This window comes from Mytilus californianus, unplaced genomic scaffold (assembly GCF_021869535.1).
Source record: "Mytilus californianus isolate M0D057914Y unplaced genomic scaffold, xbMytCali1.0.p SCAF_9, whole genome shotgun sequence".
Taxonomy (NCBI): Eukaryota; Metazoa; Mollusca; class Bivalvia; order Mytilida; family Mytilidae; genus Mytilus; species Mytilus californianus.
Window position 1 is genome coordinate 3,740,141 of NW_026262745.1, and position 27,373 is coordinate 3,767,513.

Sequence of the window (27,373 nt, forward strand, 5' to 3'; positions counted from 1 at the left end):
TACTGGCTGAAATGACAGCAGAAATTACCTTAACAGACGACTTTTGACAAAAATCATCAAATCAGCTGAGAATATTCTCAATGTTGAGCATATTGTTTTATGGCGGATAAAAAGTTCTCATTCTTAGCTGAGTATTATGGTGGACCTTATATCCTATGGCAGCTAGCCAGATCCGGAAAAATCCCCGTTTTTGGTTTAGGATTTTAGTCTTATTGTGTAACTCTTCAATATTAAGACATAAAAGTATTTGTATACATAATATTTGTACTCTTAAATGAAGGTAATTTTTATTAGCGATTCTAGATTGTGTGGCGTTGAAAGAATTAATTTGGGATCGGATAGAAATATTGTAAGGAGAATAAACTATCACTGTGTTCCTGGTTTGAAGTTGGGTCACGTTAAGCGATACGTGAGGAGTGTAAGCTTTGAAAAACTTTGCAAGCAGAACCGCGTTGTGGTGTTTCTGAGTGTCGGAATAAATAACATCCCTGAGGACATTTATGGTAGAACTGGAGAGGTTTTAAATATATTATACAAACGAATCGTCAAGAAGTTTAACCAAATTGAAACAGCAGTGAAGACGGTGGCTTTTAACGCCAAAGTGGTAAATGCAACAATACCTCCAAAAGAATTAGAACGAACCATAAGAAAATATCCTCATAAAAGTGAAAAATAGGAACTGTAACCCATAATCACCAGTAATCTTTTGAAAATTTTGTATCTAGAATTAATGAGAACTGTATAAATGACTTTAACGGTCCGTGTATACTTGCGTCCATTCGTTTTTCGTTTTGAAATATCAAAGCATAAAACGAAAAACGAAAGTGTTTTCATTTTTCGTTTTTTGATTTCTCAAAAGCCAAAATGAAAAACAAAAGTGTTTCTCAAAAACCAAAACAGAAAACGAAAGTTTTTTCATTTTTCGTTTTTGATTTCTCAAATACCAAAATGAAAATCAAAAGTGTTTTTGTTTTTCGTTTTTGATTTCACTAAACAAGAAAAACATCTACATTTGGATTGAATATCTGTATTTTGTTCTTATCCGCATAAGAGAAATCAAATTGGAACTATTATATATATTACACGAAAGGAAACATATAGGCTAGGGATACCTGATGAGGATAGGCCTAGGTCTACATGACCATAACCGAAACACCTTTTTAAGTATAAGAAACCCAGACCTGATCTGGATTTCTATTCTAAAAATACACACACAATAATTATACTACAAAGATGCAAGTGTGAATTTCTAGAAAAATATGAAAATAAATGCAGAAAAATGTATTCCATAACCAGAAATATTTATCATACACTGAGTTTACCAGCTCTAAATTACTCTAAATGTATGCACATAGAAAATGGAATTTATTACGAAGGATTATAATACGATATACTGGATTAGTCCTGGACCCGATTGATTTTAATACATAACAATATTTTTTAATTGATAACAAGTATTGGACCAGTTAAATTATACAAGTTTACAGCTGGTTTTGAACTCACTTTGAAACACATTAAAATTACAATTCAAAATTTAATATATATATTGTCGATAAGAGTGATACTTTGCTGATATGAACATTTATCATATACCTGTAGAAAATAATGGTATACTTGTACCCTATGATAAAATTAATTTGTAGATATAATTATTCATTAAATTTGAGGAAGTGTCTTAGCCGTGTGATAGTATGACTTTTGTTATCAACTGCTTCCGGTTTATATCAACTGTTTCCGTTTTATATCAGCTGCTTCCAGTTATTATCATAAAAGAATATTAGGGATCAGGAAAATATCTTATTAAAAAATGCAATTCAAATATTACATCAAATGCATTTTTTCAAAGTTTAAAAAATAGATGTTGTCTGTATGTCTTCTGGAAGTATATGATAAAAAGAACATAACATGTCATTTTTCATATCAGACCCATTATCAGCCCTAGGTCATGATATCAGCCCGAGAGCCGACAATATTTTACGGTAAAAGGGCATTTTTTAAAAATTATTTCGAGACAGTCAAGAGCGTGTCTGAATTTATCTCGACACATTCGCGACAGTCTAAAATGTGTGTTAATGTTATTAAGATTGTCAAGCATTTGTCGAGAAATTTTCGAACACGTTAAGAATATCGAAACTATGTCGAGAAATTCATACAAATTTATAATGTAGAGACCAATTCAGACAAATTAATAAGGGCCAGAATTTGTCGAAAAGTGTTCATACAAAATTAGTAAAATTTAATTCAGAATGTCGGATAATATTTCAGTCAAACTCAGACAAAAATTGGTAAATTCAAACTTTTAGTATTTTGTAGTGTTTACATCAAATCAATATGTTTAAAACTTGTTCAGTTGATTATCCGATTAAGTCATTGGTTATTTCAGAAATTACTGTTTCTAAATGATATGGCTAAACTATGGGCATTATTGTTCGTGCTAACATTAACCTTAAGTAGCTATATATAGCTTAAGTCCCTTCAGCACTTTGATTAAGATACGATATGTCCATTTATAAGTACGATTTATGCTGGTAACATATATAATTGGAATACAAATGGATAATGTGTTCTTCATATTAAGTTTATGTTAATAAGACAAGATGTATTCTATTGAAATAAAGGATGTAAAGACTATAAAATGCATCTGAAATATAGATAAAAGATTTGAAAAACGATTGCGCTATTTAAAAACATTCGGACTGGTCCCATTTTCACACAGACTGTCGTAATGAGATGTTTGAACACGCATTCATCCAGTTATGTCCAGATTGATTCATTGGTTGATTTTTAACGCCACTTTGACCACTATTAGCTATTCGTGGCCGTCAGTTTTTATTGGTGGAGGAAGCCGAGTTCCAGTTAGAACCACCGACCTCCGGTAGCAAAAATAATAATCCTAGTCAATTGGAATTGGAGTCAAACTGCACCTGTCAATTGCGGGGTTTGAACTCACAACCTCAGTTTTTGACATGTTAATGATACCGTAGTTAGACTACGTAGATCACTATGAAACCGATGCCGCTATTGGTATAGAACCACTAATTCAGGCCCGGTCGGAAAGAACATACAAGAAAGTAGTACATATTTTAAACAAAATAGTTCCTACGCATAGCTGTATCTTTGTCAATAGTGGGAATATTTGGGTAGTTTTATTATCAAATGAAAGCTTTTGGACTTGGGATCACTGTAGAACCCTAGTTGAAAGTTTTATTTGAATAATAAAGAAGTATATGAAATTTTGATAGGAGGGCTCATTTGGCCTGTTGTTCAGATCAGAAGTTCCTGTTTCTGTACTATCAAACTTCCGGGAACCAGTACGCTCTAATATGCAATTAAAGGTATGTTGATTTTTTCAGCACAAGTCAGCATAAGGTACAGTTTTGACATGAAATAACTGCCACTTAATTTGAACGTAAGACAAAGTAGCCATTTATGCTTGAAATTGCAGAATTTAACATAGAAAGCAATGGGGCTATGAATTAGTGGTTTTATACCTATTATGTTCGGTGAATCATGCATCCCGTGGTCGGGCTAAGACAATTTCATGAACTGGTGAATATAATTTACAAAGGAAACAAAAATTGAGCAAAGGGCAAACGAATTATAAAAATGCAACCCAGATCAACTATTTGATTGTGCACTCGTATTTTTTTAACGAAAGGTAGATTTACATATTACACGAGATAAATCACTCGACAATAATTTATCGATTGAGGATAATGATAATTATTAGAAAGGCTGTGAACGCGTATTTTTGACATATAATTGGGTTCTCCTTTGCATGAAATGGGTTTCATGAACGCGTATATTGACAAATTGATTGGGTTTTCGGTGGTTTGTACTGCGCAATCACACATAAACGCAGCTTATCTTGAGCTCTTTAAATAAATAAATAATCTGGAGCTCTGTAAATAAATAAATAATCTGGAGCTCTGTAAATAAATAAATAATCTGGAGCTCTGTAAATAAATAAATAAAATTTGGCGATCAGACATTTTTTATTGTTAGCTCATCATCTCCATAAAAAGCTTTAGATTTGAGTTGCAGTTTATAATTCAAATACATAATGCATCTTTCTTAAACGTACATTCTATAGTTTGTACAATTTTTTCAGTTTGATGATGACTTATATTGCTGAAATGCAACATGAACTATCGCCAAAATAAAAGTGTTTTTTTTTTTTATGTCCATCTGTCTGGTCCGTTATTTTATGTGGAAAACAATTATTTAATTTGTTATAACATTTTTTTTTTAATATGTGTTCAATGGTTCATATTGTCAACTGTCATACAATTTGGAGGTTCAGCTAGCTGTAAAACTAGGTTCATCCGACTATTTTCTTCCGAAAATGCCTGTACAAAGTCAGGAATATGACTATTGTTTTCCAGTCGATCCGCTGTTTGATATAGTCGACTGAGGCTTTAGTCTTGTCAGTTTTTATGGACTCTCTTGTTTGCATTTACTTTTTTGTTCGGCATTTCTTTGTTATTACATTTTTCATAAAGTATTAGGCTGTGAATTGCAATGTTTGCAACAGACTAAAGGAAATTTTTGGAAAATATTATTAATTTTTTTTCAGACGATGGCAGAGAGTTCTCATTATATATTCCGAGTAGTTTTTCAGACTTGTCTTCATTTAATTCTGATTCTTTTATTTTTAGAAGAATCTACGCGCATTCGTGAATTTTTCTGTTGTTCGGTTACTCGTTGAATAATTTTCGATATTTGAATTCTTTAATTAGTTATTCTATAATTAATCGATCATGAAAGAATCATCTTAATTCACAAAAGCATGGCAATTATAAAAATTAACAAGTAAACAACCTCATATCCATGCTATCGTCTCACTTATTTGTCATGTGTTCAATGATTTTGTGTTAGTTGTTTATTAACGTTGCCATATGTTAAACTTCGTCATCCAAATCCGAGAATCAATTAGCAGCTAAACTTTTCAATCAACAATCACTGAAAATATTTTTTTTGTTTGCTGATTATACGTTTCGCATTCGTAATAAATGTTAAATAACGTGTATAAATATACGCACGCATTGGTTCAATAATTTCCTTCCATTAAGAGTACAAAAAATTCGTTTCATATGCTTGTAGAAAAGAATATCTTTTCAAGTCTTTTTTAATTAATCAAACTGTAATTGTAGCTTTAAAAACTAAATAACTGATGATTTTAAATGCGATTGCCATATCTACAATGTACCGGAATCTGCAATTAAAATAATAATGACTTTAACTTTTTCCGTAAAGAAACTACAACAATGCTAAGTTTGACATACGGAAAATCAGAAATGGAAAAAATACTAAATACCAAAATTGTTCAAAGGGTATCTTCACGTCTCAATCTTCAAAATCGCTTATCTAAAAATACTACAATCGTTAACATTTTTAATAAAAGAAATCGTGGTTACCCTTCTATTGATAAGTGTCATCCCAAAACGTGACTTACATGTTCCTGTCTTTCCAACAACAATACGGTAAGGTCCACGCTTAATGGTCGCACATTTTTCTTAAATTTTGAAACTGATATAAATTGAAAAACTAATCAGTACGTAGGTGAAACTGGACGCTATTTATCGAAACGCACGCAAGAATACCTTTATCGTTTTAGAACACCCCATACATTTAAAAGTATCATTTATCAACACCTTAAGAAGCACAATCATCCTATTAAATATTTAACAGTTCAACCTTCAAAAGTAGTAAATAAGCAACCTGGGGAATCTCATTCAAAGTTTGTGCGATCACGGAAAATAATTGAATTAAATTGGATTAAATAATTACCGACAGTCTATCCTCTCGGTCTCAATGATAATATCATGATGGGAATTGGTAATATATCAAGAACCGACTCTGTTAACATTTTGGATATAGTTTCTAAAACTGTTCGTAAAAAACCGTTCTCATGGGCGTAGAGTAAATTGCAATCAGAGAAAATTTTGTACCAACAATACAAATATTTCGGAACTAATTACTATTTCAAAAAACAACAGCAGACATTATATGTTAACCAAGCTCTGTTCTTTACCTGTTAATAAATAACACCAACATTTAGAGGATTGCAACACAATTCCATATTGCAGTCCTACGTATAAAATCGTCCAAATTATAATTGCATATTGTTATTCTAAACTGTTTCTCAAAATTGATCGCCTTGAAGATCATAAATAACATTTTATTAAAATCAAATATGTAAATAAAGGTTTTGATTTTGTAAATATTGCCGGTATTTTTAATGATCATTCTGTTAAAGAATAAATTCCTGGATATTTTGATAATATTGAAGTCCCTCTTACTTTTATACTTACAAAATATCCACCCGGAAATATGTGTTTAATTAAAGCAAAGTGTTAATATCAGTGACAATACAACTACGTCATGAAATTGCAGTAATTCCGAATACATTTATTGCCCCAGTTCCCATGTTATAACAGGAGACCATAACATCGTTCATGACCGAGAGTTGAAATCATTTCTCAGTAAAGGACCTAAATATCGTCCCCCGTCAACTATTAATTGGAATGAGTGTCGTAACATCATCCACGACTCACTCCGTACTTACTGCTCGAAATGGATAAAACGAGAAAAAGCTGACAAAATATCCTTAGATTCTTTTTTTAATTCAACACTGAATTTTCTGTAATGAACATAGATGATATTCGTATTAAACATTTAAAAGAACATTTTACTCCTAACAACAAACATAATAGCCCCATTTTTCGTATCAAACATAAGTTAAAGGAACTCGCCAAGGAATTTGTTTTTGTCCCGGCTGATAAGGCTGCTAAAAATATCATTATTATTTGACGTAAATGTTACATTGAGGTTCTGCAAAAGGAAATCACGAATTTACCAATATTCCAACTGACTCCATTTAGGGAAAATGACATCTGTAACAAACATAAACTTTTAACTACCTCTTAACAAGCAGAACCAAAAAGTTCCAACTATGTACTGGCTTCCGAAGCTGCACAAAACACCTTACAAATATAGATTTAATTCGTCTTCAAGTCATTGTTCCTTTACTAAATTGTCTATTCTACTTACTAGTACACTTGGTACAAACAAAAACCTGGTAATAAATTGTTTAAATAATGCCTTTGAAAATAGTGGAATTAATTACTTTTGGAGTGTCAAAAATTCGTTGGAAGTACTTGATAAATTGCATGCTTATATTGGTGATTTCGAATCTGTTCAAAGTTTTCATTTTTCTACCCTATATACAACTTTGCCTCATTATCTCATTAGGAAAAAAAAATCACACACCTAATTAAATGGTCATTTAAAATGTCAGAATGCGAATATATATGTTCAAACTCTTTTAGATAATTTTTTAGTAACAACAAACAAAAGAACTATGTCAATTCGATCTGCTTTGATACGATTATTGCCCTTAAATTTTTGCTAGATAACATTTTTGTTCGCTATGGAGATTCCGTATATCGTCAAGTTTTTTAAAATTCCAATGGGGACTAACTGTGCACCACAAATTGCGGATCTGTTTCTGTTTTGTTATGAGTTACAATTTATGACTAAAATCAGCAAAGACCCATCGAAACAACATCTGATACAAAAATTTAATAACACTTTTAGATATTTGGATGATATATTGGCTCTCAATAATGACGACTTCAGTATGTCCACTAAAGAGATCTAGATATATATATCTTTTAACGGGAAGCTTAATACCAAATTGTACTATAAAAGAGCTGATTTTTCACTTTTAATTGTTAATTATCTATTTTGAGATGGTGAAGTTCCCTTGTCACCATCTTATGGTGTTTACATATCTCAACTTGTTCGATTCGCTCGTGTATGTAACAACGTATTTGATAAGAACGAAATCTCTGTATCACTGAAAATTATTACACGAGGGTTTTCGATATCACAAACTAGTCAAAACATTTACTAAATTTTATCATCAGTACAAGGACATCATTCGTAAATAAAAATCGACATGCAGACATCTTATACGTTCAGGTATTTCACATCCAATCTTTTATGGTAATATTCTATACAAAGCTCAAAAATGTCCGCATTCACCTCAAAAGCTAACCAAAACCTTTAAACAGACTTATTTAGAAGGGCTATAGTTACGATACTGTTGTCAGGTCATTAAAGATGAAATATTTTGGTATAAATATTGATTCACCCATAAGGTCTTTGCATCGGAAATAAACACATTTATTCTAGAACCAGCTGTTGGCATGATACAGGTTATGTTCTTCTCATATATTTTATGATGGTATGCCATTAAACTCCTAATGGGAGGGATTGTGCTTGATTTTCATATAATGAAGACATAATCTTTCAATCAGTTTAATTGAGGTCTGGAGCTGGCATGTCAGTAACTGCTAGTAGTCCTTTGTTAATTTATGTATCATTGTCATTTTGCTTAGTTTCTTTTTTTACTATTCTGAAATCGGACTCAGACTTCTTTTAGACTGAGTTTTACTGTGCGTATTGCTGTGTGTTTGTTTATTCTACATTGGTTAAAGGTATAGGGTGAGGGTTAATATCTCACAAAACATGTTTAACCCCGCCGCATTTTTGCGCCTGTCCCAAGTCAGGAGCCTCTGTCCTTGTATGTGTTTTTAATTTTAGTTCATTTATATGTTTTGGAGTCTAGTGTGACGTCCATTTTCACTGAACTAGTACATAATTTTGTTTAGTGGTCAGCTGAAGCCGTCTCCGGGTGCGGGATTTTCTCACTGTGTTGAAGACCCATTGGTGGCCTTCGGCTGTTTTCTGCTCTTTGGTCGGGTTGTTGTCTCTTTAACACATTCCGCATTTGCATTCTCAATTTTAAGAAAAGTGAATAACAAGGTATATAATAAACAATCAAGGAGCTGTGTATTATTTAATATGCTTTTAATGATCATCTTTTATCTTATTGGTGAATACATTTTGTACATATATCCTGACCAGGTAATTCTATCAAAGATCTGTTAATGCAGAGTAAGAGTAAACAGTCAAACAGCATGATCAATAATATAAGGGCATGTATGTGAAAGGGATATACGAAAACTTTCAACAACACATATATCTTGTTTATGTTGTTCCAAGACAGTCATAGATAAAAAACAATTAGGAATAATCATTGGATGATACACTATTTGGGTCCTTATGTGCAGGTATATCTTGCTTGATTTACATGTAACGGTATATGTCGATACATATTTTCATATTTTCCCTTACACTGTGAAACAATGAGATTTACCCAAAAAACTTTGTGTTCATGTAGCAATCTGATTCGGGAAAGTTTTTAGGTATTTAATTTTGAATAATATATATCTAGCAATGGTGATATAATTTAAACCATTTTGAATAAACGAAAACATATTAATGATTATGGAGAAAGTGATTTACGCAATGAAATCTCAAAGATAAATTGTGTGAATTTAAAACGCGGATTTAAACCTAAATTATTAATTTGACGTAAAAAATCTACTTGTTTTTTATATCTTAATATAAATTCAAATTTCCTCAAGTCATGAAAAAATGAAATTTTATTTTACCGCATGATACAATTGGACATTCAATAACAGGTGCCCTGATTACGTTACGTGACTTTACATCGACGTTTTCTCATTATAACGTTAACCGCCATAAGCCTGAAAATGTTATGGCAGGTCAGATATATGCAACCAGTATCGCACAATTTGGAGTTTATGCTATTCTTCAGTTTATGATTTAATTGTATCTTCTAAATAGAAGTAAGAAATGTATTAATGTAGGTTCAATTCGACCCTGTAAGAATAAAACTAAAATCACACAAAGTACTACATTATATAGAACTAACAACGAAAGTTACTGGTGTTTTTTTTAATATCTTTACAAATTTTATGTATAATGTATCAACCGTAACGGAAGTGAAGTACGGTAAGTAACTATTCATTAACTGTTAACTTGAGAGAAAGAGAGAAAGCACCATTTGTCAGTATCATTGCACACATTTTAACTAAACATTAATAACATATTCACTGTGAAATAATTAGAAGCTTAACTTACAATTCTTCTAGTTTAACCACTATGTTTTAACAGAAAATTGGTAAAATATTTGTCCCAAAATTTGTATAGCTCAATGTATATATATATTCAATTTGCCTGTAAAATAGAAGCGATGCTGAAAGAAGGTTCGCAAGTATTTGGAAAAATTCACACTATATGAGGCAGGAGATATATTGCAATCAATAACGTTGACGTGATTCAAATGTATTAAATACGAGAAATAACTTTCTCTAGATCTGTTGGACGGTTTTAAAAGTATATGTTGAATTGTATATCATGTTATTGTTTCCTCCATCCATGACTTTTTCAAGAAGGATATTACTGAAATTTAAGATTTAGTTGAAAAAACGATATCGGTTTCCGCGGATCAATCTACCGAACAGCTTAACATTGAGTCTGTGTAGCTCAACCAGGTCTCTGTGCATCTGCATCAATGGACACTGTCTGACATTGTAGAATAGATTATAACTCGTCATAATTTTTTTTTCTTGTACGTGTATTGCTGATAATTTTTTCTGTTTACAGTTTGTCTTTGTCGTTTATATTTTTTCCCCAAAACACAAAAAGGGTCACATATGTCATTAAGTTAAAATACCTCATATAAGAAGACAACTGACAAGTTCATCTATATGCATGATGACCTATTTCAAGATCTTGTTTTGCTGATCATTTTTGCTTTTTAAAGTTTTATTATCTTTTATCTTAGATTTCAAGATGGTAGCCAAAGACGCAAACTATATGTAAACATTAGTCTGTTGTTATTTATGTATTATTGTCATTTTGTTTATTTTCTTTGGTTACATCTTCTGACATCAGACTCGGACTTCTCTTGAACTGAATTTTAATGTGCGTATTGTTATGCGTTTACTTTTCTACATTGGCTAGAGGTATAGGGGGAGGGTTGAGATCTCATAAACATGTTTAACCCCGCCGCATTTTTGCGCCTGTCCCAAGTCAGGAGCCTCTAGCCTTTGTTAGTCTTGTATTATTTTTAATTTTAGTTTCTTGTGTACAATTTGGAGTTTAGTATGGCGTTCATTATCGCTGAACTAGTATATATATTTGTTTAGGGGCCAGCTGAAGGACGCCTCCGGGTGCGGGAATTTCTCGCTGCATTGAAGACCTGTTGGTGGCCTTCTGCTGTTGTCTGTTCTGTGGTCGGGTTGTTGTCTCTTTGACACATTCCCCATTTCCATTCTCAATTTTATTGTCATTTAAAAACAATAAATCAAATAAAGAGTTGACCTTCTATTTTAACAATATCAACTTATTTGTAGACCTTGCCTAGTGAATCATTTTGTTCGCTAAAATTCATTCTATCGATTATAGTTTCAAGTTATAGGCACAAATGCAAATAAATCATAAACATCGTCATTTTAGAGCTATTACTCCCATAAGGCGTCAACTGACTATTTCCGCAAATTGACTTATTTGTAGATCTTTTCTGATTGATGAATTTTACTTTTTAATGTTTCAAAAATTGCAAATATGGACATAAAAAATGTTCTGGTATCCAATATTTATCTTCAACAAATACAAAACAAAATAGTTTAATAACAACAACATATGTTAACCTTTATCAATGAGTTCATTGATAAGGAAGTACAGAAAAATTTAAAGTACACCTATAAAGTTTGTTGCTTGCAACCTAGATTCGTCTTGAAACACGGGAAAACAATCATTCAAATTAGCCGGGAAATGATATTTGATCTATATGACGTATTTTTCAAATACAGACAGGAACCTTTCATAATAGACAGCTGCGCCAATAGTGATGATACGCACTTGTGGATATTGAAATTGATGCAAAATGAAACAGGATAGTTAGAAGGAATTTAATCAGAAGCAAATCAAATGGTTCTGTAGATAAAAACATGCATGCGGATACCGTTTGGTGTATTAATATTGTGTCAATATGAGTGTAAAAATTCCAATAACTCTTGAATGACAAACCAGATTTTTTTCAAAATCAGACGGTGGTCTACATTCACGATCTAAGCACAGTACAGATGATAAATTCAAAAAGGGGAAGTCCATGAAAACTGACAAAATCAATAAACGGAACAAGTGGAAAAAAAAACCTGCCATACTTCTTACTTTGTACATGAACGTGTTCCACATCAAGCGGTGTCATTCCATGAAGTGTTGCCGGACGGACGGACATTAGTGTACCATAATACTATGACGCGCGTATAAAATGACTATTTTAAAAAAATGTGATCGATCTGAATATGCTTGGCATATTTAATCCTGGGCGTTTATCTATCAAGCAAGCAAGCTAGCAAGCAAGTATATTACTGTTTTGTATTATTAATATGCGTTACACACTTGATGTAACTTTGATAACAACTTTAGGCAAAGTTGACCTTAGATGAATTTTGGTTATTTTTTATGTCCTTTTTTGTCATATAGCCTATCAACTGTTTCGGTTCTTAAAATCCTTGGCTTTCAAATATTCGGCTTTGAGTGTTCCTGATGAAGGTAAATCAAGAAAAGCGCTTCGGACGCCTGAAATTTATAATGTGTTGTTTTCCTTTTTTTATTAGATAAAAGAATATATATTAAAGGTCAATCAATGAATAATTAATTGATTAATTGTTCACCAAAATAAATAGTGATGAAATGCAAAGGAGGTTTAATATGAATGATGCATATTCGAAGTAAAAGAAAAAACAAGAAATAAGTATACTACTTTTGTTTTACTATACGACAAATATAACAACAATAAGCAAATAGTTAAAATATATTACAACAAATGTTGTCCCTCCTACTTTGTACGATTGTAAACCACTTCTGTTACATGGAACTTTGTCAATAATATGATTGGTACGATGTACAAACGACCAAGGTAATCATATTAAACACTTTATGACAGTAACTATTTATTATGTTATAGGCATCGATCATTCGTCGTTTATATGGGCATGCGTTTTGTTTTACAAAAATATGCTTTCAACAACAATTGAACGGTAGGTGACTTAATATCAAACTTCATGATTTGCAAGCAATAAATCTCCAATTGACTTATTTGCGTTTGTCCCTGCTATCTGTATTTAATATTTATCTGTCATAACCTGTATAATGCAACGATACCTTTTCTCCCGACTTTTCAGTTATTCTTGGGTAGATCTGTATTTCAGTATGAATTACTAATTTCTGCGATTACAGAAAAAAGCTTCATACAAATTATGTTAACAAAATTCCTAATGCGAGTTTTAATTTTGCAAATCTATCCCCTCGCAACTTTCGCAATAATAAAACATTGCCAAATTTTCTGAACTTACATTATAAACAAATCCGTATGAACAACATTCACATTGGAAACTACATTGGTGGTTACTTCTTGTTCACCCTTATTGGACATATGAAGTGTCGTAATCTCTTTCTTATCAGCCCTATTCCCGTTAGCACCCGCTTTCAATAACAATGTAGCGATATCGTTGTGTCCATGTTTACAAGCAGTATCCAGCGGTGTCATTCCATCCTTATCTTTCACATTCACATAAGCAATCGAATTTAAAAACACTTTAACGATTGCTTCATTTCCTTCAATACAAGACATATGGAGTGGTGTTACTCCATTCGTATCCCCCTTATTCACATTAACACCGGCATTTATTAACATAGTAACGATTTCTTCCTGTCCGCCTTTACAAGCTGCATGAAGCGGAGTCATTCCATCCTTATCCACCTCATTCACATGAGCACCCGCATTTAACAACGTCCTAACGGTTGCTTCACTTCCTTCTGTACAAGCCATGTGAAGTGGTGGCGTCGAATGTTTATCACTCTTATTCACATTAACTTTGGCATTTAACAATAATGAAAGGATTTCATTTTGTCCGCCTTTACGAGCCATGTCAAGTGGTGTGATACCATTCTTATCATTCTTATTCACATCAGCACCGGCATTTATCAACAATTTAACGATTTCTTCTCTTTGAGCTTTACAAGCCAATTGAATTGGTGTAATCCCATAAGTATCACCCTGGTTCACATTAGCACCAGCATTTAATAAAACTTTCACTGTTTCTTCATTTCTCTCGTTATCATCCACGTGAAGAGGTGTTTCATCATTCTGATTGCCCGTGGTTATGGAAGCGCCATTTTCTATTATTTTACCCTTAACAATATGATAACCTTTTGAACAAGCAATAAATAAAGGTGTTTGAAAATTTGTATCAGGGTCGTTCACCAATGCACCATGTTTAATAAGTAGCAAAACAATGTCCGTACTGTTATTCCTATATGCTACATGTAATGGTGTCAGCAGAGCTTTATTTTTACAATTAACATCTGCCTTATATTCTAATAAAAGCTTAATAATCTCCATGTGTTTCTTTTCACAAGCTATCAAAATAGGTGTATTTCGAACTAAATTGCGTTTATTTGCATTTGCTCTATTGACTAATAACAGTTCTGCTATTTTACAATGACCATTTCTGCAAGCAGTATGCAACGACGTCTCTCCTTTTAAATCTTCCATATCAATAATCGCCCTGTGTAGGATTAACATTGTAGCAATCTCGATAGACCCTTTCTGACATGCTAAATGAAGAGGTGAATATCCGTTATAATCCCGTTGATTAACGTCTGCGTTTTTTTTCAAAAGTAATTCAGCTATCTTAAAATTACTTTTACTGCAAGCAACATGAAGAGGAGATCTAAAATCACTCGTTTTCTGACGAATTGTTGCATGTCGAGACAACAGCAAATCTACCATATCACTTAAGCCGCAATCACATGCAATATCAAGAGCTGTTTTACTGTCATTATCAGATTGATCAATATATATACCCTTATCCAATAACAAGCTGGCTACATGTAGATGTCCTTTCATACATGTTTTATGCAACGCAGTCTGTTCAAACTTATCTAGTTCTTTTACCATTTGTTTATCTAGGTCAAGGAAATATTCAACATAATCCGTATACCCTTCTGCTGAAACAAGATGAAGGACTGTAGTTCTATCAATGCCTTTTCTCAGATCCTCTTTTTTTAAATGTTTTTTCATGTATGCAATATACGATTGTCTAAACTCAGCTGATAAATGTTGACTTCCTATAAATATATTATATAAAGCTGTTTTCATGTCCAACAACATTCTTTTTAAGTAACTAGCATGTAATGAATTCGGAATTATAATTGTGAACTTAGGATAGTGGCTACATGATGTTTTCAGTTGCATTTTGTCGATTATAAATGCCGTTGTTCCATAAAGAAGAATACTGTGTATTATTTTAGGGCCTATGCAAAATGCCAAAGCATTAAATAAATTAACATGAAGGCACGCGAAAGAGGATTCTTGATCTGATACATATGAATCAGTCAGAGCAGTAAAGCTCGAATATAATTTTGTTTTTGATTTGTATCTTTTGTAATCTATTTCTTTTGATATACACTTAAACAGTCTATCATATGTTGGGTTATCATCATTAAAAATGTTTTTTTTAACGTCGTTATCAAAAACAATTAAAACAGCCAATGCCAGGCAAAACAGATCTGGTGTTTCTAAAAAATTTTCAATTTCAGTCTTTATATACTGAACAGGATTACTGAAATAGTCAACAATATTTTCCTTCGAGTAAATATTGAAAATTCCACAAAGCATTGGAAAAAAACTGTATGTTGAAACTACGTCTTCACTAAGGTTATCAATCATATCGTCCTGTAGATAACATCTTCCTATCATTTGTCTCTCCTCAAATGTCAATGCTACTTCTTTTGATATAAGATTTAATAGACAAAATCTAACTTTCATCTGTTGTCTTTTTACTGACCGGTAAATACTTAATCTCGAAGTCATCAAGAGCCTCAAATTGATGTTTCTTTTCAGGAGGTGATTAATGGATTCATCCTGACGAATCCACCACATCGTATCGTAGGTGCTTACATAATACTTTCCAAATGCATCATCTATTAGAAATATCTGCTTTTTGTCTTCCGATGCATACCTTAAAAGATCATCTGGATTAGAAATGATCATGAAATCGAATCCCAATGTTTCCTCGAGTTTCAACGCGGTATGAAATGCTAAAGAAGATTTCCCGCATCCAAAAGGTCCAGAAATAATAAAACACTGCTCTTGTTTTAATCTTTCAAAAATGGCCCTTGAAGCTCTTGTTTCCACAAAACGATTAAACTGTTTTTTCCATTTTTTTTTAGCATGTTGTTGCAAATCTGAAATATAATATCAACATGTAAGCAAATTAAATACAAATGTATTGTGAAGAGTATCCAAATGTGACCGCCAAGCTATCGTTTGTGTAAAGCCGAATCAGACAACCAAATCTAATTTTAGACTTGCAGTTAGGCAATGTTTGTCTCAAATAACATGTTTATATCCTATATTAATTGCATATATATTTACAAAATTCAAGTCTTTGTCAATGAAACCAAAGCTAAAACTATGTCAGAACCAATAACAAATAAACGCCGCTCATATGCAAGAACGAAAGGAAACAAAACATAAACGATCATAAACCTACATATCGTATGAACAAAGGACGGATATATAGTTTATGCCAGCAAAAAATTCCTATCCCGAGAAGCACAATACCCGAGTCCCATATATTGAATGTACATGTAATATCTTATTAATTTGCATGTACGGATTGTTATATACACTTAAAGAGCTGCATTGATGATGTGCGTACGTTGTGCTAATGACAAGTAAATAATTTCATTCGAAGAACCTTATACTTTAAGAATATTACAGTCAATTGACAGTCAATTATCTGCACAATATGTGTATTGTATTTAGTTCGCACAAGACCAATTGTTTAGACAGCCATCTGTCTTTTTTTAAATTAACACACGACTAAAGAGCCTAGGTATACGTGCATCTTCAACAAAGGACACTTTCCAAAATTGTAGATTAGAATGACAAAATCTTTTTTTTATCTTGTATTGCTAATAATTTTTTGTATTTTTTTTTCTATTTTGTTTAGTTTTTGCCCAAAACACAAAACAGGGCTAACAAAAAAATTAGGAGTCGTTTGGCGATTTCTGTCATGTTGACTTATTTGTAGATCTAGTCTATCTATCTATCTGTTCTTAATTATTGTTTTAAAGATATAAGCCAAAAAAATATTGTAAAAGTTAATACTATTAAATGCATTTAGTCGTCTGAAACGGTAATTAAATATGAAAAAATTAAACAATAAATCATTCAGTCAAGTTCAGTTTTTCTAACAATTGTCAGACTTATCAACTGCAGTTAATTCAATAATATTCAGACAATTTTCCTGCAGGTAATTCCGTATTGTTCAGTTGTTTTTCAGTATGATTTTGATGTGCACAGGTAAAAACAACTACTGAAGTGACCATGATTGACTGCGAACAGATTGTGTGAACAGTATTGAATTTAACGCAGTGGATAAATATGAAAATGTACTGAAATACTGACAATGATTTAATAATTTATTGTTCAGTCCATTAAGAGCTGTTAAGATCAAAATATTAATGACCGTTTCAGATCAAAATTCATTTACTAGTGTAACGTGCGAAGACGACGGACACCATGTGATTAGTAAAGCTCACTTGGTCCCTTGAGCCAGGCGAGCTTAAAACACTATATACATAAAAGTCATTTATTAATACAATACCGAAACATTTAAACATTTGTGTGTCTAAATTTTGATCTAGGTTGATCTTTTTATCATAATGAGCATCTGTCCCAATCATTATAAAAATAAGGAGATGTGGTATGATTCCAATTGAAACAACCATCAACAGAGATCAAATGACGTTGATGTAAGCATTGGTAGGTCACCGTATGGCCCTGAACAGGAAGAAATATTCTAAAAATTCGATGAAGTTTTGTAAAACTATTATTGTCTGAAAAACTTTAACAATAGACCTATCTAAATGTGAACTGCAAAAATAAAATAATTCCATTTGATATTGATATACATGTACATAAAAATGAAAAAAAAAGAAAGATATTTTAAAAATGTGTGCGTTTGATACTTTCGTTTGATCTTCTACCCAAAATTAATAATTTTTAATGAACGCCCAAAATGTTGAATTTTACACAAGAACAAATTTAACAACAGACTAGTACTGAACATACAGGCTGACGACGTCGACAACAATGGGATGTGAAATATCTTTTTCTGGATTCCGCGACTTTCTACAAAGGATGGACACAAATGACCATAAAGAGGGATCAGTATTACTGATGTCCAATGAACAGTGCCTTTTAAACTAGGAATTTTGAGGTTGGCTGTCTAGAGTTACTACTCTGCGGAAGAAGATTGTAGCACTTGTTTGTGTTGTTTATTTATACAGTACTGAGAATGTCTAAGGATGACCTCGGGTGATTCCAATCTCCATCTTCTTTCCATGTATCAACATTACGCAACACGTAGGACAGTTGAATAACAATTTGAAAGTGAAGTGCATCAACCTTTGGCAAGATCACAATTTTCACAGCTATTACACACAAGCACGTTTTCGGATACTTTTTGACAGTTAAAGGTAGCAATACACAGTTAGAAGTGTTAGTTTCGCATTTTGGCCACGTTAAATTTTTTAAATAAAAGAGAAAGACAAGTTTTAAGTACTTGAAAATGAAGAAAAATGAAAATTGATGCTGTGAGAGTGGTTTTAATTGAAAGGTATGATTCCAGAGAAGAGATTGAACCCTGTTTTGCTCAGTAGAAGTGTAAATTGCGGGTTAAAATTCATATCCAGTCCACCAATGACTCTAAAACTATATCAGCATTTGTTGACTGTTTAATCAATGGTGTAAATTTGCCTCGATCTTTTGAAAGGTAACTTACGGAAAAAGGAGCAGAAAGAGCCCCCCCCCCCCCCCATTTTTAAAAAAAAAAATTTTGAGAGGGCTATGTATCCTTAGTGTTGAAACGATGTATGTCTGATATTCATTGAAATTTTATAAAAACGATATTTTTATACCTGTATGGGGGTGTTTAACAGCAATTTTTGAAGAAAAAAATAGAAAACAAACACCAAATGTTTCCATTGATACTGAACTTGTGCAATTTTGTTTTAAGCTTTCTTCTACAGATTTGAAATCTGCTGAGAAATAGGATTCTAAATATGTATACATGTTTGGGTATTCTTGTAGCAGTGGCTATATCCGTTTCAAAATGCATGTGCATGTTCCTGAACTTAGAGACCAAATTTCAGCTTCATTTGCTAACTGTGTATTGCTACCAAAGGCTAATTTAAATGATAGCAGGACTCAGTAACTGTATAAAAGTCGCGTCCAGTGGACGCACAGCTGGTTCATGAAATGTCACAAGTAAATTATGCGTTCAGTGACCTATTACACAAATTCAAAAACGTGCGCATGCGCGTCGTTGCTACTGTTAAATTATCGTAAACCATTAGTTCATCATCGATTGTTCTATTGAACAGTCCTGCCAATGGATACGATTTAGGCGTGCACTTCATCATATTGGCCCTTCTCTAGAGTGCACGATTTTAGGAAATTCTACACGAAACTATGTTAATTCCTAATTTTGAACTTTTCCAAAAGGAAACAATCGTGATAAGCGATCATTAGCTAATCAGAATCGGACTTTTGTGTGACCACACTTTCATTTCCTGATAAATGAGGGCATCTAAATCAAGCGAGATTCGAAGCTTGTTTGGAATTGCAGAGTTATATTCCAGTGTCTGTATGTCAAAATTATAAAAATCGTAATTATGTTGGACCATTTATCACATGCAAGAAGTTTCCTTCCACCGAAGAAAAATATTGTGTAAACGGGACATCCCTACTTCAGAAATTTTGTGATTAAAATAGTTCCATTTCGGAACGCCTTTCGTATTTACATAATAGAGATCCGAGAAATCCGTGCTACTATTGTCATGAGTGTAAACGGAGTGCCGAATTCCTCTCCTGACGTCGTGCTAAATACAGATATTTCATAATACTGATTTTCCGTTTTGTAAAAAAACACAAAAAAAAGAAGTGAGATATAAAAACATTAGGATTTTTTGAAGAATCATATCAATTTCAAGAATGTGAGTTTTTCATAATGTTAAGCACAAACTGGTTGACGTGATATTTTAGAAAAGAAATAAAAGTCTGGCCAGCGATACAATTCATAAGAAAGCTTCATAGCTATCTTTTCCCAAAAAGACATGTACTGTTAACAAATCCTGTTTTGAAATATTTAATTGTCGTGCGATAATCAGATAAAGAAGATGAATAAACTTAACCTTTCAAATTCAAAATTATATACATAAACAACTGCATGATAAACACAAATACATCATAACAAACAAACATAATTCAAATGCAGTCTAGACTCCCTCAAATTCATATAACGAATGTGAAACAGCCATTACATAGGAACTTTATTACACATTTCTTAAAACATCTTTAGTCATATTACTTCAATGTCAAAGCATGCTCGTTGGAGCAAGTTTCATTCACGCTACAGCTTTGCCCAGTTCTATCTACATTTACCCAATAAAGCAAAAAAGCATTTTGCTTTGGAGTTGACAGGTCACTTGAAGCACACAAAAGCTACTAAAGAGGACACATCACATTGCATTTTTAACAAAATACATCAAAACAGTGAAACTCTTTCAGCAGCTCCTTTTACAACAAAAGGCCCAACGGAGTTTTAATCGCTATCTGCAACCCTAGGTAATATCAGTACAAAGTTTCAGTTTGTTTTTGTTTAAAATATAACATATAATTTTAGTTTTCAAGATAATAGGTAGTCCTGTTGACCCATTTGTATGCATGGACTTGATGTTCACTATTGCTCGTCACTGTTTGTAATATGATAATCAGGGTAGTAGACAAAAAGCAAAAATGTACCACAAGAAGTACTTCGAAGATTTCTGTACGTTGATTTTTGTAGATCTTCTTTTGCTAATTCTTTAACCGATTCACAGTTGCCTTTATCTATTATAGTTTGCAGGACAATGTAGGAACAATCCCTCCTGTGAATGTTTCATTAGAATTATCAAAGTATTAATTTAAAAGTAAGCAAACCCTACTATAGTATTCGAATATTCACCAGTCTATAATATCAACACCAATTATGGCAACAATATTTAAAATTCCTACTGGCATCAATTTCAATTTATTTTATAATGATATTTCATGGAAGTGAGTGAAGTGCGGTTTCTAATTGTTTTCTCTTAATAGATTACTCAATTGATTGTGGATTGCTTATTGTCCGTTGACAAGTATCTCGTGCAATATCAGGCCGAGAATAAATTATTAATAAATACTATAGGTATGTCCTGTTCTAAGTCGTCGACAGGAATGAAGGGTTGAAAATTTCGAGTGCCACTGGAAATTTAGGGTATGTTGGATAGTGACAGAAAATTTGTCTTGCAACAGGCCACCTACACCTACGAACCAAGAGATGATACAAAGGTTCTGAACGTGCAAATACCGTAAAACTAACTCTAGACGAGGCATTAGATATAACATTCCATTCTGATCTGACTTGATTATACATTAATGCATCCTGATGCATTCGAGCTACAACTGTTAGTTTGTAGTAGCAATGACATTTCAGACTGGATAAGCAAAGGGAATGTTTTTAGGTCCCTTTGGTTCATATAATAGATCTTTATCTTATTCGGTTCTGATACATCCTTGACCTTTAAATATTCGTCTTTGAGCGTTCCCGATGAAGGTAAATACATAACATCTCTTCGGACGCATGAAACCTTTAACGTGTTGTTTACGTTTTTTTTTTCACCACGTTTTGTTCATGTACCTAGTTAGACTATTTATAAAATTTACAAGTTATATCACCCCGAGTTTTTGGTTGGGTTCGTGTTGCTTAGTCTTTAGTTTTCTATGTTGTGTTTAGTGTACTGTTGTTAGTCTGTTGAATTTTTTCTTGCATTTGTTTCCTTTATATAAATAAGGAGATGTGGTATGATTGCCGATGAGACAATTATCAACCAAAGACCAAATAAAGTGAAGTATAGCAATTAAAGGTCACCATACGGACTTCAACAATGAGAAAAGCACATAACGTATTGTCAGCTATAAAAGAAATCGACAGGACAAAATGTTCAAGAATTCAAAAGAGAAAACTAATGGCCTAATTTATAACAAAACAATAAACTATAAACAAATATGATAGATCTGAACAAACGACGATCGCTAAACTATAAAATACTAACTTGCGACAGACATACAAAGAATGTGGCGGGGTTACATATGTTTGCGAACACTCCACCTTGATCCAAACATAGGAAATTGTACCAGTATAACATAAGAACAAATTGTAAAAAATTTGTTGCAAATGGCTTCAATCAGTATATCGGTACGAATCACAAAACACAACTAATATTTAGAAAATAAACAAACACCACAGCAATAAAAGTACTCGCAGTTACTAAAGCTAGTTCAATACCAATTACAGCTAATAAATAAATCATGTTCTCTTATACCAAAGTATTAATCAGTCCACAACCAGGTACTTCGTGTAAAGACGGAACAAACAGTCTAAGAAACGTATGACATTGTGTTCTTTTTTTAGCCATTGGGCAACCATGTTGGATGGCAAATGGGCTCATCAGACATAATTTATAAATTTATAAATTGATATTCTATGAATAATTGTGGATACGTTTGATTCCACCTGGTCCAATGGTTTCAGTGGCGAAGATAGTTAAAACATTAAGGAACGATGGACGAAAGACACAAATTCAACGTAATGACAATAGCCCGTTTGGGGCCATTATGACCTGAAAAGCTTAGAAAGTATTTGGTTCCCAGTGTAATTCTGCTAAAGTAAAACTTTAATATTATAAAACTGGTGCAAGCATACTTATGACATAATTTTGTAAGTCACCTGTAACCATTTGTGCATAGATTCATACTTAATCATTACCTCTTATATTTTGTGGTATAACCTTTCCGGCCAATAACGATTTCAATTCAACATTTTCTCTTAAAACATTCTTTTTGGCTGAAATTAAAACAAAATAAATAATGGTTTATTTTCCTCGTTATCGAGATATGCATGTTGTTGTCGTTTGTTGGTGTGGTTCATAAGTGTTCTCGTTTTTGATATAGGTTAGACCGTTGGTTTTCCTGTTTGAATTGTTTTACACTAGTCATTTTGGGACCCTTTATAGCTTGCTGTTCGTTGTGAGCCAAGGCGCCGTGTTGAAGGCCGTACTTTGACCTATATTTGTTTGCTTTTTACACATTGTGATTTGGATGGATAGTTGTCTCATTTACACCCATACCATATCTTCTTATTTATGTATAACATACTTTGCTATTCTGAAAGAATACATATATGTCAGATGATATCTAAATTTTCCAATGTAATTAAGTTTGTTAAATATTTATTATTATAGGTAAATATCATACGTTATTGAAGATGCAATCGAATAACAATTCGTTACAAATAGCGAAAAAATAGTCTAATGTAATAGGTTATAACCTTTTTTTTTTGTAAAACCATTTTTTACATTTAGAGTTTGACTTTTCGTTTTGATTGAGATGAAAGTTTTATGTTGCCAAAACTATAGGTACATGTATATTTAATAATATTTTGAATATTCAGCACCCGATTGGTATTATGTTACTTAGAGATAATATTCCGGGTGACAACAATATCACTTGAAAAACCATATTTGTACTTAGTTCTTCAGACTTGGAAAAGGGTTAAAATAACACCTAGTGTATTTATCTCCTTCCAATATTGAAGGAACTGTTTGCGCAAAATTTCTGTTGAACAATATTACCCATATGATTAAAACGGTATGAAGATTTCTCACATTTACCGCCTCAAATAACGCTCTTCATCATATAAAACTTAAGTTAAGTGGGAAGCTCTATCTGCGTGTGGAAGAATTACAATAAATATCATTTTTTGTGATATAATGAGTTTATTTGCTTTTGGTATTGACCTTTTACACCACATTATATGTAAAACAGGTATAGGTTCTGAAATCGGGAGATCTTGCCTATCTGAAATAGTTCTACCTGTTTTGAATCGTTTACACTAGTTAGATGTTTTGTTTAAATTTAAAAGTTGCATCTCTGAGGAATCAATCATGCATTCATCGTGTACAAGTGATATATGTTATGTAGTAAACACTGATTTACAAATTTCAAATGACCGCAGAGTGTCACGATTTATCACATATCGTTTATTTTGCCTTCCCTGTTTCTATTTTACTATAATGAGAAGTATATATTTTGCCATTTTGTTAATTTGTAATTTTTATTTATTTTTAAACAGATAATCCCTTTTTACAAAGCTCACCTTATCCCATAATTGGTTTGATAAACCTTTATAAAAATTTAAAAGATTTGTAAAGTGAATGTTAACTTTGGTTTTAGTGAAGACCAAACGGATGAAAATTATTAATGTAAGTGACGAACAAGCAAACAATAGGCCGGCGAACAATAACAAAATATATTGTTCACTAGCTTGATCCAGCTGGTCTTATTTATATTGGATTTTTTTACACAATTAGAACATGAATGATGGAGTATATATCTCCCAGTTAATTCGAGCTTGAATTTCCAGTCATCAACTGGGCTATGTATACTCCAACATTTATGTCATAATTATGTAAAAAAAAAAATCAAAAAAAAATCTACGCTTTATAAATAAAACCAGATAGCTCAAGCTAGTGAACAATATTTTTGTTATTGTTCGCTGGCCTATTTGTTTGCTAGATCGTCACTTATATTAACATGTTTCGTGATCATGATTTCCTTGATATAGGGTCGTCAAAAACAAAGGGTTCCAAGTGGTAAAGTTGAAGTTATGCCTTCGAGAATTTTACGGACGCCATCATTAGTTGGTTAACCGTTACGGAATCTATGTTTCACAGATGGCGACAAATATGTTCAGTCAGGATTCTACTTTGTCAAAATTATCTCCCCTTTACGCCAACTATTTTTGTTTTCAATTACGAAAATCGAAGCTATTGTAGGGATGACGCACTGTCAATTTTGCTCTTGAAAACCGATACATTTATCCACATACCATCATTACCATCCTTACATGACAGTTGTATTTTAAAAGACAAATGTATCTACTAGCTTTTAAGCAATATTTAATGTACTTTCAGGTATTTTGTCAACTTAAAAACTATTGTCTAATCGGTTGTCAGGTGTCATTTTTGAAAATTAAAAAAAAAAAAGCCACTCAATATATTGTTATTAATTATTTCGTTGAAGGGCAGACTCAAAATGTTCAGAGGTTAAAGAATCATTACACAAGACAACACAAACACACACACACACACACACACACATAAATATTATTTGAAGTTATGCACAACAAAGATTCACATGTAAAGACTGTCGTCAAGTGTTTCAAGTAAAAATTTGTTAATAAAACATACATACTCTCTTGTTATGAATCATTAGAATGGTAATTCACTTGACCCACATGTTTCATTTTTTGTTACTGTGAATTTTAAATGTTATTATATCAAAACGTAGCCTCAATATATAAAAAAAAAAAAAATAGAATCACAGGAATACTCCACTGGCGCTTGGATAGTGAAGTATAATTGTAACAAGCAATCTTTAGAATAAAGAATATATTTGTTGTTAAAAAAAAAATAGAATCTGAAACGAGATGATGTATCATTGATGCTTTATACGATTTCAGGACAAAACGGTCACCCCGAACACGCCTGAACATTAAAAAATGTACTCGACTTTTTATTTCGATGGGATTATTGACTATGTTTCGGATTTTTTCGGAAACTGTTGTGGTGGCAGAGATTCAAACTAATGCTTTAAAAAGAGCAATCCTTCATTTTCTATTTCATTTTTATCGGCGGAATGTATGCTTATGCACAAAAAAGATCCATAGATTTACACCTACCATAATCGACTGTTTTTGAAAATTTGCCTTTAACTCAAAAGTTTACAAATAACGAATAAGTTTATTATCGAGTTTGTACTTACACGAGCAACACCACGGTCGCCACTTCCGGAGCAACTGGTATCATCCTCAGTTGTTGGTGGTGTTTATGTTGCTCAGTCTTTAGTTTTGTATGATATGTTTGTAAACTGTTGTTTGTTTTTTGTTTCTTTCATGGTTTTGTCAGTTTGTCATCGACATATGAGTTTACATTTCCCTTTGGTATCTTCTGCATCTCTTTGTAGGGACAGAATAGTCATGTTCTTATGTGCTATTGTAAGCACGTTTTTTCTTCCAATATAAAAACAAATTTCCGAGGATTAAATGAGGTTGACAAATCGAAAACTGTGAAATTCGTGTTCGAACTGCTGTTATGAAAAATGTCGTTTATAAAGACTTCCGTTTTTTATTAAAATATAGATACGTCTCCAATCTGAATTCTTGTATTGATTTTAAGAGTTTATTCAGCTGATGAGGACTGAAGACATGAATATGCTTAAAGTTTGAATTTTTATGACGCGCTATCCTACATATCTTTTCCAACGAACAGTAATTGATAATTTAATATTCAGAAATAAAATTTCAGTCTTGAACATTATTTCGTTTATTGTTGTTCCGTAGACACATTGCATAGATGTTATTCAACATCTTATTTCTTATGAATAGCGATAATAAAATTTGACTGACGGAACCCAATCATTTATAAATGTCATAAACATTGTGAAAAATATAATAAAAACAAGAATGTGTCCATAGTACACTGATGCCCCATTCGCACTATCATTTTCTATGTTCAGTTGACCGTGAAATTGGGGTCACAACTCTAATTTGGCATTAAAATTAGAAAGATCATATCATAGGGAACATGTGTACTAAGTTTCTAGTTGAATGGACTTCAACTTCATCAAAAACTACCTTGACCAAAAACTTTAAACTTAAGGGGGACAGACGGACGAACGGACGGACGGACGGACGGACGAACGAACAGACGCACGGACCGAAGTAGGTGGGGCATAATTATAAGAGCAGAAATATTTTTTTTTTGTAATTCATAGTTTTAGTTAGGGAATAACACTAACCTAAAAACAAATCACCAGTTTGAAAATTGGGTTTAATTGCATTAAACGACATAACAAAATATTCAGTGATATTTGATGCTATTTGAGAAGTATCATTAGTGTCTTGTAATTTTTCAATATATATCTCAAAATGTATACTTACCATCTTTAAAAGATTCTATCCTTGGTAAGCAAAACAACGTTAGTTGCACTGTAAAAAATGTTTAATTAATAATTGCATCAGTACTATAGAAAATAAAAGCAACATACTCATTCTCATATTTAAAAACAAGTGAAACTACGATGTTATTTTTTTTAATCCAAATCGTTTCAGTACCTATGGATTTGTATAAAATGTGACTGGCTGTATCCAACGAGAAAAATAAAATACTAGCTTAAGGCTCATATCGGGAACATGTACAGCTTACAATAACA

General features: G+C 32.4%; 2 protein-coding genes across 2 annotated transcripts in view; both read right to left on the reverse strand.

Moving 5' to 3' along the window:
- Positions 1-12,701: 12,701 nt before the first annotated feature.
- On the reverse strand, positions 12,702-27,145 carry LOC127714722 (ankyrin-3-like). Its single transcript, XM_052220775.1, has 3 exons — positions 27,102-27,145; positions 22,869-22,946; positions 12,702-16,197 (listed from the first exon to the last, which is right to left on the reverse strand). The coding sequence occupies exon 3, from the start codon at positions 16,001-16,003 to the stop codon at positions 13,298-13,300; it is 2,706 nt and encodes a 901-aa protein (XP_052076735.1). The 5' UTR covers positions 16,004-16,197; positions 22,869-22,946; positions 27,102-27,145; the 3' UTR covers positions 12,702-13,297.
- The window catches only part of LOC127714720 (serine/threonine-protein phosphatase 6 regulatory ankyrin repeat subunit C-like), a 405,000-nt gene continuing 390,328 nt past the window's right edge, over positions 12,702-27,373 (reverse strand). The window contains exon 11 of the transcript XR_007987905.1: positions 12,702-13,091. The gene's annotated coding sequence lies outside the window, so the exon portion shown is untranslated. The remainder of the gene's footprint in view (positions 13,092-27,373) is intronic.

What these genes read in the sequence shown, in the direction of transcription:
- LOC127714722 (XM_052220775.1), bottom strand. Translation starts at nt 16,003, where the DNA reads ATGATCATTTCTAATCCAGATGATCTTTTAAGGTATGCATCGGAAGAC.